The sequence below is a fragment of the Lissotriton vulgaris genome, unplaced genomic scaffold (genome assembly GCF_964263255.1).
Source record: "Lissotriton vulgaris unplaced genomic scaffold, aLisVul1.2 SCAFFOLD_1743, whole genome shotgun sequence".
Classification (NCBI taxonomy): Eukaryota; Metazoa; Chordata; class Amphibia; order Caudata; family Salamandridae; genus Lissotriton; species Lissotriton vulgaris.
In genome coordinates, this window is record NW_028245918.1 from 478,901 (window position 1) to 490,298 (window position 11,398).

Here is an 11,398-nt window from a genome sequence, read left to right on the forward strand (position 1 = left end):
CACAGTACTTGTTAAAACTCGGAACGTATGTCCCATTAAACCAAACCCACCCCACAGTATCCTGTCAGGCATACTGCTTGCTTATGCCCTGCTCCAGCCGGTGGTTGTATCTTATTTGAGAATAAATAATATTCGAAAGCCTAATTTGCGTAGCATACTTCTTAACAATCAGGTTTACCCAAATGTAATGGGAGGCGCCAATCTCACATTCACCGTTTAATTTCTCTAAGACAACGTCCCAGAGGTAAAAGTTAATTGCTGCACCCGATACGCAGACCGCTGGTTGGGAGCAGACAGCGTCCGACTGTAATTGTACATAGTGTTTAGAAAGTATGAAAAGGAATGGTGAGGGAGAGGCGGAAAGAATAAGAAGTTACTTACCTGAAACCGGTCCCCCGTCGGCTGCCTCTCATTGCCCGAAGCTCAAAGTCGAAAGAAGAGAGGGCCACAAACATTACAGAGAATGGATTTTTGTTTTTTAATAAAAGCAGGGTGGAGGAGAGTGAAAAGGCGGATGAGAGTGATTGACCTGACCAAGGAGTCAAAGGATAAATGCAAACTGTAGCGGGGACTCCTCTGCGGCGGCTCCCTTCACTGGCTGTGGGACCTCGTGGTTCTTGTGGCCGGACTCCTCTCTCTGGATGCGGAGTTCACGGGATCACGGAGGCGATGCAGCCTCTCAGTGCGCCTCCAGCGAACTCGGCGTCCTCGAGGCACTTTGGAGACCTGGAGTGCGAGGTGAACTGGGCAGGCGATTGCAAGGGGGAACGTCTCGTAGGGTGTACCGAGGCAAGTGCGGAACTCCTGCCCAATCCTTGACACCATGATACGGGTGTCATATCCAAACTAGAAAAAGCAAGAGCAGACTACCGGAGAGCTGCGGTCGGTCGGAGGGAGGGAGGGGGGAGCGGGACTGAGAGCTGCGGTCGGGCGGAGGGAGGGGGGAGCGGGACTGAGAGATGCGGGCGGGCGGAGGGAGGGAGGGGGGAGCGGGACTGAGAGCTGCGGAGGGAGGGGGGAGCGGGACTGAGAGCTGCGGAGGGAGGGGAGTGAGGGAGGGGGAGCGGGACTGAGAGCTGCGGGCGGGCGGAGGGAGGGGGGAGCGGGACAGAGCTGCGGGCGGGCGGAGGGAGGGGGGAGCGGGACTGAGAGCTGCGGGAGGGGGAGCGGGACTGAGAGCTGCGGGCGGAGGGAGGGGGAGCGGGACTGAGAGCTGCGGAGGGAGCGAGACTGAGAGCTGCGGGCGGGCGGAGGGAGGGGGAGCGGGACTGAGAGCTGCGGGCGGGCGGAGGGAGGGGGAGCGGGACTGAGAGCTGCAGGCGGGCGGAGCGGGACTACACCTCCTGCGCACATCCATGAGAAGATTAATACCAAGCGGAGAGCAAGCTAAATCTGCTGGTGCGTTCCTGCAATTTCTCTGTAGCGGGCTCGCTCTTTACAGAACACCCTACCTCCGCGTTGTGTCCTTTCTTTTTGTCTATGCTCTGCTCCAGACTCAGCAAAGGCGGGCGAAACCATAACAGTCTGCGTGCCTCAAGCCAGCCTATGGTAAACAGAGCGCAAAGTGGGAGTCCAGGAGGGAGAGAGCAACGTGGGAACACGGGTACAAGGCCAGCACAGGCGAGGAGGAAGGGAGTCCTGCAGCTCGTCGAAGGAAGAAAAAAAAATGGCGCCCGCCTGCTTCAGTCTTTCTCGGATTTGGGGCGTGGTTTTGCTGTTCTGAGTGACGGATGACATCACTGTCTAAAGAACAGCAAAAATGACGCCCCCAAATCCGAGAAAGACGGGGCTAAATCGGAGTGACGGCTCTCTCCTCCAATGGCTGGCCTCCTTTTAGGAAGCCAGCCAATCGGAGAGAGCCGAAATTAGAGGCGGGATCAAGAGCCCCTCTAAGAAACATAAGATCTCTCTACTTCCGGTTCTCACGAACCGGATAGTACCGAGACCTAAAAAGGAACAGAAAATGTGCACTAGCGGAAGCAGATGCAATCCATGTTGAGGGTAGTAGGGTGCAGGAGAGTCGGGAAAGGGCATGGAAAAGGCATTCAGACAGATTCATCAAGCGAAATGCGCTCGCAAAAGGGCCAGATTCTGAGAATCTGGCCCTTTGCAAGTGCAATTTTTGCATTTGGGATTCATCATCCCAAATGGAAAAATCGCTAATAAAGAATTTGCAAATTTGCGAGGATTAGCATTTAAGGAATCTCTATTAGAGATTCCTTAAATGCTATTCATGAAACATTTTAAAATTGTGAATTCGCAATTTAGGAGCGCTATTTACCACGAAGTCAAACCTCGTGGTAAATAGCGAAAATTTAGAAAAATGCATTTAAATGCATTTTTCAAAGTTGCATGTTACACACACACACATGTCCTTTGGACATGTGTGTGCGCAACACCAATGTAGATTACATTTCATGGGTGCTACAGGGTGTCCTTTGGACACCCCTGGCACCCTTGAAATTGCATCCTTATTTGCGATTAGCAAATTGCTAATCGCAAATAAGAAATAACTCCCCATTCATTGGCCCATAGGAATGAATGGGGAGTTATTCCTTATTTGCGATTAGCAATTTGCTAATCGCAAATAAGGAATGTGTAGGAATCGCAATTTATTTAGCGATTCCTACATGAATCCCGTTTTGCAAGTCCTTAATAGCGATTCCTTAATAATCGCTATTAAGGACTCGCAAAACGGCACTATGATGAATCTAGCTGATTGAGCGTGGCGTTTACCCACTCTAAGAACCTGCACTATTGTAAACTATCACAAATGGGGCTACATTTCAAATCTTATAATGAAGAGGATGAGATGTTAGCTAACAATGCCCTATGTGAACATTGAAGCATCTTCATCCTTTGGGAATAAAACAAGCATGGTGAAAGAGGTCAGGTTCAGTTTATGCGCTGCATTCTATGTGATTATTATTCATAATTTTACTAAATAATACATTCTGAACAGGCATTGCAACTTCTTTGAATCAGAAGAAGTATCTCACAGAGCTATGTGAAACATTTATTTAATTAAAAACACATGATCATGGAAAGGTCAGAAATATAACATGTGATGGGTGTAGCAGCACATTTTAATCATACTCCTTTCTAAGCACTGCTGCTTTAAACGAGGTTGAGGCCTAGTACGTGTATGTGGGTAGTTACTACATTTATGCATTTATAGCAAGTGTAAACAGTGCACTTGCCCCTGCGTGCACTGATTCAGGTGCAAACAACTTTGCGCTTTATATACAACAATAAACAATACAATTTTAACTGTTTTCATACATTACACTGTACATGGAATCCACCAAATGGGGCAAAGTGCCCTTTTAACACTTGCTATAGATGCATGGTTTGAACCTGAGGCAGGCTCCCTCATTCCTACCCAGCACACTCTGCCACTGAATACAGGTTACAGTGGATCAATTAGTTTATGCACAAATAGGAGTGCGCGACACACCACAATTCAGTAGTAGTACCACAATTCAGTTACTACATTTGGCACATTTTTTAAACACGCTTTATTCATGTAAGTCTGCACGTTAATATCACACAAATATTTGAATCAATATTATTTTGCATTTTGCTAAAAACTCTTCAGGGTGTACACGCTACATTGCTCTCCACTAGGAGACAACAGTACTATTTTGTCTTCTTTCTTCTACATATGATGTTTTCTTTTAGGTCAAGACTACTTCCCCTTTGCTGAGCTCCCCGAGCTGCGAGATATCGTGATGTCAGGCAACGAAGTGGGCGGCAGCGGGTACAAGACTTTGGAGGAGGAAATAGCAGCCACGTCCACCAGCTCATGAGCTTTGCCTTTTCCTTCTTCAGGTGCCTGGAACTCATCTGCACGTTAGGTCAATGGGAAGAGAACAACATAGATACACGACAGCCGGAGAGGTGACGGTGTAGGAGGAGTAGTATAGCAAGACTCTGGCCAAGAACTCACCAATGTAAGCAGAGACCAGATGCAAATAAATAAAACCTTGTTTGTGGTGAACTTGTGGTGGTGTCTTTCTGAAGAATGACAAAAAACAAATGAAGTACTATTTTCCAAAGCCGCAAAGCAATCAAAGCGATGTACGCCTTGCCGGATAAAGGGCACTCGCAAACCAGAAGCCAGACCCCAACAAACAGCAATCCAGAGAAACCAGAAAACTGCAAAAGAAGCTCATGGGTGAGTGCTTCAAAGTGGAGAAAGCTTTCACTGCTCAGAGGTGTGGCGTAGTGATTGCAAGGACAAATTTCCTTCCAGGGCCAGGCAATGAATGACAACAATATGTAGAGACTGATCAGAACCACACTTCTTGCCCAACATAAATCCACAGGTGTAAGTAAGTTTTTCCGCACTTTGGGCCCGATTCACAGAACTAACTTAAGACAAAATCCTAAACTTACTACCATTTACTCATTTTGGTGTTCACAGAAGGCACTTACTCATCGATAAGTAAGTGCCTTCTGTGAATACCAAAATGAGTCAGTGCCTTCTGTGAATACCAAAATGAGTAAGTGCCTTCTGTGAATACCAAAATGAGTAAGTGCCTTCTGTGAATACCAAAATGGTAGTAAGTTTAGGATTTTGTCTTGTTAGTTCTGTGAATCGGGCCCTCTTTGTTCCCCCCCTTGTGTTGAGCCTTACTCCTCAGATATCTCTGACTGTAACTCACTGCCTGTGCACACAAATTCTCTGACATGACAAAGTGGGAACTGCCAGACAAACAATTTCCATGTATAGTTCCAGCCTGCTTCTACCCTGTGCCCTTCCAACCCACCAATGAAACATGCCGGAACTTTCAAAGTGATGCTGGCTGGACTTACATGGGGTGGCTTGGTGACTTTTGACTCCATTGATTATGAGGGAATCTTTAGCTCACTGGGAACCCCCAGAAGCATTTGGAATAAGGTCCTTGACGTGTATCTTCATTAATGAATTGTGCATCAGCTGGTCAGAAAGAGGGACTCAGCTTTGGATCTGTAAGATTCACAGTGGATTTATCCAGGGACATAGCTTAGTCAGAGAGATTGGGTAAGTGAGGAAATATAAATTTTATGGTCAAGTAATGTTCCCTACCGTGTACCCCACCGTCTCCATGTACCAGCCTAAAGTGCATGTAACTTCCCTCCTGTGCCAGCTATGAAGACGCAAATACATTTGCGTCCAACGTTAACATGTCCTCTTTCAGATCCGCCATGAATGGATCGATAATTCAGTTCCTAAGTATGCCATGCCAACGTCTTTATATGGTGCATGTATGGTCAAATTGCACCCGTTTCTAAGGCTCCGCAAGGCCCAGATGCAAGTCCAGGCCCCAAGCCTCCTGAAACGCTCCGAAGTTGCAGCCCCCACCTGCATCTCTGAACTCTGCCTTACTCCCTGCGCGGCTAACGGCGCGTAGCTCAGCCTGCTGCCTGCCAAGACTGTATTCAACCTTCGAATTATCTGTTCCGCTCCTTAACATACATTCCTGCCTACTAGTTCAAGTAAACATCTTTCCAACTGTAGAGCAAAGGGCCCGGCCTCACTGTCTTCATGCAAGTAATTCATAGCCTCTGTTACCATGGTAGGCCCATGCCCCCTCGCATCTCATGCAGACACGTAGACGCCTATACACGCACTCACAGTCAGTATAGAGTAGCCTCTGCCCAAGAGACCTTTCCCTCTAGATAATATGGTTCCCAAACATCAGATATCAGATATGATCTAGGTACGAGTTGATCTGACATGCCAGACTTCTGTCTCTTTCCGCTAGTGTAAATGTCAAGACCCCTGCACCTTCCAGTTCCACGTCAATCACACGTCATGCAGCTGCGTGCGCATCCAGGCCTCCGATTTCTGCTGACATTACAAGTTTCTGCCAAGTACCCACCTACTTGTGACACTTACCTATGACGTTTTCTATGTTCACGCCTAGTTCACGCCTCTGATTACGTATTGCTAACACGTATATGTTCTTATCTTGTTTCTCTCAGCTGTTACGCCCACTGTATTGGTTTCCAGTATATGTTTTAAGTATAAAAGTTATGTCTTGTCAATAAAGTATGCTCTATCCCTTCCTGCACCCCAGTGGTGGCAGGAACAAGATATCCGATCTGGTACCATGACCATTCCTTTTTAAGGAATAAAACCCCTAAGAACTCTAACACCACGGACTCTGCCTCTTTCTTTCCGATTGAGTTATTTTTGTTTAAGTACTTACCTGCATAGAAATTAAGACGGTAAATCAAATATTTACCACATTATTTTGGCGCCCGAACAGGGACCCCTCCCCCACCCCACGCGCCGGTTGGTGCGTTGCAAGCTCTGTCCCCTGCCATCAGTTAGACGGAACTACGCGTACTGGCAGGATTTCCTGTATCTCCCTCTGGCCCACGGAGGTGACGAAGACTGCGATCAGCACCCAGACGAGGCGGTGTGGAGTGCGGAGGATCCCGACCAGAGCCTAGCCGAAAGAAGCAAGGTCCGAGGTGTCAAGAGGCCCACCAGTTTTCCGAAGTATCCACGTGTCGAGTCGAGTCCAGTCCGGTCCAGTCCAGTCGAGTTTCCCGAGGCCTTCCGTTCCGTGCTTCCCGGTGAGTACCATTGCTGGGTCGTATCTAGACGGGTGCATTATTATGTATCCAGTAAAGACGTGTTTGGGTACACAAACGCGGTCTGCACTGTTTTAGACAGTGTATCTGTACTGTTTAGCAGTACATCAGTTATTCAAGTTCCTGCACTGTTTTTAGACAGTGTATCTGTGCTGTTTAGCAGTACATCCGTTATTCCAGTTCTTGCACTGTCTTCGACAGTGTATCTGTGCTGTTTAGCAGTACATCAGTATCTAGGGTAGAGATATATGTTCCAAATGTTTTTTATGTGATTAATGTCGTGGTATGAGTGACTGCTTGATGTACATTATTGTGTTTTTGTGTAACTAGCTGTGTTCCGTATCAAGTATTCAGTACTAAGTAACAAGATGCCGTTCATAAATAAGTTAAGACAGATAGGAACTAGGAAAGGGATACTAGAGGAAGAAATTCCTATCCCCCCTAGGGACACTCCTGGAAATTTTATGTACCATAAGCATGGCTTAGATGCCATATTGTATCTAGATTTATGGGCTGACTATACCAAGCACTTAGACGAGAGACACAGATGGCCAGTTACAGGAACATGGGATGCCGAGTGCATCATGAAGGTAGAAGAAGCGCTATGGAAAAAGAAAGCCAGACAATCTCAGAAGGACGCCATAGAATTTTGGCGTAAAGAATCACATAAACGTGCTGAAAAAGCACTCCGTAGAGAAGACAGACATAGAGAAGAGTCAGATAGAGCCCGAGAGAATGAATTAGTTAATGAAGGAATCCGAGTAAAAGCAGAACAAGTAGACCGCGCGCGAAACAATCTTGTAAATGGCATGTATCTTGTGGCCGAGGGCTCGCCTGAGGCCACTTCAGAAATACCGAAAAACCTGCCGCCACCATTAGTTCCGACTAAAGTAAATCACAAGACCACCAAAGATATATTCCTTGCCGCCTATCTAGACGATGTAGCACCCGCTTACACCAATCCACGTGCCCGCGTCCCGCCTACTGACGGTGACGGAGGTGGCAACCCGCCTCCAAACCATATCCCGCCATTACCACAAAGTTCCCCCGTTCGACTGCCTGTTCCACCTGTTCCTCCACCTCCACCACTTCCCGTACTCAAGATTAATATACCGAATCCGTTTGTGCCCGATCCTAGTAAGAGACAAGTTCAGGCACAGATACAGACTCCACGGAGAAGTAATGCTCAAGCCTCCGCCTCAGGAGGTGCGACAGGGGGTCTCCAGACCCCGCCGACAACACACAGATTACACCTTGGAGACCTGCTGAAGCACCCTACACTGCAATCACCCCGTCTCGACATACTAAAAGAACGTCTCCCAGTTTGCAGATACGATCCCGTACCCGGTAAAGAAGATAGAATGTTGATAGCATCATTACGCTTGCGACAAGCCGCAGATTACCTAGTGTTATTCCCAGGGATGTCTGATCACCTAGACAGTATATATCATTTTGTCCAGACTGGGGAAAATCCCGAAAGTATTACGGAGGCCCTGGCACATCAAAAAGTTGACACTCAAGCATATATATTGCGTTTTTTTATAAATTGCTTAATAAGAGACCGAGACAGGCCTGGGGTAGACCAGGATGAAATGGAAGCACTAAACAAGTGGGGTCAAAATATAGCCGATGGAAAGCATGATAAAATGAATTGTATATCGAGCATGTATAAGAAAATCAGAAAGGCAGTAATAGAAATACACGAAACAGAAAAAGAAAGAGCCCGGAATGATTCTTCCGAGGAAGAAGGACTTGAAGAACCAGAAACGATTACAGATACGATAGCATATGTGGGTAAGGGAAATTACCTTAGGAAAGGCATTCGTCCAGAAAGTAAGAGAGTTTTTCTCTCTGGCATATCAAAACCGAGTTCTCCTGAACATCTGTTTCAAGTTACCGATAAAATGCTTCAAGAACAAATGGGGTACCATGTACTCAATTCTATGGATGAACAAGAACTAGCCCGGTCAGCAGTGCTGTGGGCTGACAATATTAACACATATAATGATGATACAGTAGCACAGACTTTTCTGAACCTTTCCCCAGACGAGCAGAAATTAGCTGGTATATACATGATTCAGCATCTCATCACGTTATACAGACAGCAACATTCTGATCCAGGGCCCTTACCTAATACATTAGAAGCACTACTTATGAATAGATGGAGAGGCCTAAGTACCAAGTTAATTCAAATAATTCTAGAACAACGACACAGATATAACGCTTTCTTAGGCCCACAATATGTTCCCGCTCCGCCCCCAGAAAGGAAAATGTATCATATGGAACGTTTAGAAAGACAGAACCCTTTACGAGAAGTACACCCAGTTATGGGCACTAATAATACCTTGGAACGTGTGTATGTTTACACACCTTTAACGAAGTTAGAATTGTTAGAAATGAAGAAACTAGTACCCTGTCATGATAAAGACCCTACAGGTTTTCACAGAGAACTTAAAGATATGTTACTCATGGGAGATTACACATATACAGATATTATGAAATTGTTAAAGGTACTGCTGCCCACCGGCATCTACGAGAAACTCAAGGAAAAAGAATGGGAGGTGGGAGATAAAAAGATTATATGGACTGAAATAGAAGACGAGGAAAAAGGTCGTACCCCAGGGGTAGGCCTTGGGGAAAAAGCAAAAGCATTACCAGGTCTAATAGTACAGGTCTTACCAAGATTATTAACAACTAAAAAGGAAGACTGGGACGCAATCTCAGCCTGTAAACAGAAACACGATGAAGATACCAGCGACTTCTATTCAAGATTTGAGAAATGTTTTATTATTAATAGTGACCTAAAACCAGGTAGCGAGTCGTACCCGCATCTTTTTGTATCAAAGTTAGTCGAGAATTCCTTGACCGCAGTCAAGAATCGTGTATATAAAGTTGAAAGTACATGGCAAGCAAATACGCCATCACAGATGTTACAAATGTTACAATACCACCAGAACAGAATTAGAGAAGAACAGGATCACGAACAGAGACGTATGAAGGCCACAAAAATGAAAATGTTAGTGGCACAGTCGGTTCCAGCCGACGGCCAGAGAAAGGGTACGACCCAGACAGGAAATTCAGCAGCTCCCGTTAAAGGGACATGCAACTATTGCAAGAAGCCAGGTCACTACGTACATGAATGTCCAGTCCTGCAACACAATATAGCAACAGGTAAAACTAAGGAAAGACCGCATCCGCCTAGACAAGACCAGGTTCAGCAACAGACTTCACAGAACTCCCAACCTATGCATGCTCCACATACAGCACAGACCGCAGCGGTATCACAATCACAGCCACAGCCCATAGCCGCAACGCAGCAAGTTTCACGGCAGATGTGCCAGTATGCCCAATCTGATTATCCCGATTATCAGCGATACACATGAAACAGCCTAGAGAGGGAAGTTGGCTTGCCTCTTATTGAGATTCCTGTAGATCAAGAGGGTCCTTATGTACACAGTCAAGTATTGGGAAAAGACAGAAAGTTTTTAATTGACACAGGGGCAAGTCGCACAACAATTAGCCATAATGAAGTACCAGGGGCACCCCTCTCAGGCTCACAGAACGTTTCCCTTGGTTTTTCAGGACAGCCTATTGTAAATGAGGTATCGAAACCAGTCCCCCTGGCTGTGGGTCCATTATCACGTGTTACAGACTTGTTACTGACGAAATCATGTCCAGAAAATCTGTTAGGTATCAAAACCTTGAAGGCTCTAGGAGCTGTGATATGTTGTTCTCCGGAAGGAGTTAGACTCTTTTTGCGTGACTTTAAGGGTCACTATGTATTACGAGAGTTCGATGTCAGATTGAAAAATGTACCGAAACACTTGTGGGCACAAGGCCCAACAGATGTAGGTTGCATGCACATTACACCATACCGTGTTACACTCAGACCAGGAGTTGTTTTGCCGCGTATCAGACAATACAAGTTACCACCCGATGCTGTAGTGGCTTTACTGGAAATCATTGAAGAGCTCATTGCCCAAGGAGTGGTCGTAGAGACCGACTCCAATATCTGTAATTCCCCTATCATTCCGATTCTTAAACGTACTGACCCCAATGCACCGCCAGTATATCGGCTGGTGATTGATTTACGAGAACTGAATAAATGCATCGTTCCACAGTTCCCTGTGGTTCCCGACATCTCATCCCTATTGACTGCTATCGATTCAGAAGCAACGTTCTTTACTGTAATTGACCTCAAGAACGCCTTCTTCAGTGTCCCTATTGACCCAGAGAGCCAATACCTCTTCGGATTCAGTTTAAATGGACGAAGTTTCAAATTTTCACGCGCACCTCAAGGATTCACAGAAAGCCCTAGCATCTATAGTCAAGCACTGAAAAGACAACTCGATTGTATTCAAATGCCAGTTAACACCGCTTTACTGCAATATGTCGATGATCTGCTGATCACCGCACGAAGTGAACCCGAATGTGAACAAGCATCACTGACAGTTCTACATTTTCTGGCCGACAAGGGGCACAAGGTGTCCCCTTCGAAGCTACAATTCTGTGTTCAGCAAGTTGTGTACTTGGGTCACTTGCTGTCCAAAGTGGGGAGACAGCTCACTCGTGATCGCATTCAGTTAATTGTAAATATGCCACAACCCCAGACACAAAAGGAAGTGCGGGCCTTTATAGGCCTCACCTCGTACTGCAGACAATGGATTCCCCAGTATGCATTTCTAGCTAAACCACTCATTCAGTTGACAACACAGGAGGCAGCGACTTCGACTGCCCTTCCTTGGACTCAGGAACATACACAGGCTTTTGAGGAATTAAAGAAAGCTTTATGTCAAGCACCAGTTTTAGC

General features: G+C 46.2%; 1 protein-coding gene across 3 annotated transcripts in view; it reads left to right on the plus strand.

Annotated features, from left to right (window-relative positions):
* FAM221B (family with sequence similarity 221 member B) overlaps positions 1 to 3,998 on the plus strand; it is a 131,741-nt gene extending 127,743 nt beyond the window's left edge. The window contains exon 6 of one of the 3 annotated variants that reach the window (XM_086949191.1): positions 3,682 to 3,998. In XM_086949191.1, coding sequence (XP_086805317.1) covers positions 3,682 to 3,809 — 128 coding nt within the window. In that variant the 3' untranslated portion in view covers positions 3,810 to 3,998. The remainder of the gene's footprint in view (positions 1 to 3,681) is intronic. The other 2 variants (XM_086949193.1, XM_086949192.1) reach the window with 2 other exon arrangements.
* Positions 3,999 to 11,398: the final 7,400 nt, after the last annotated feature.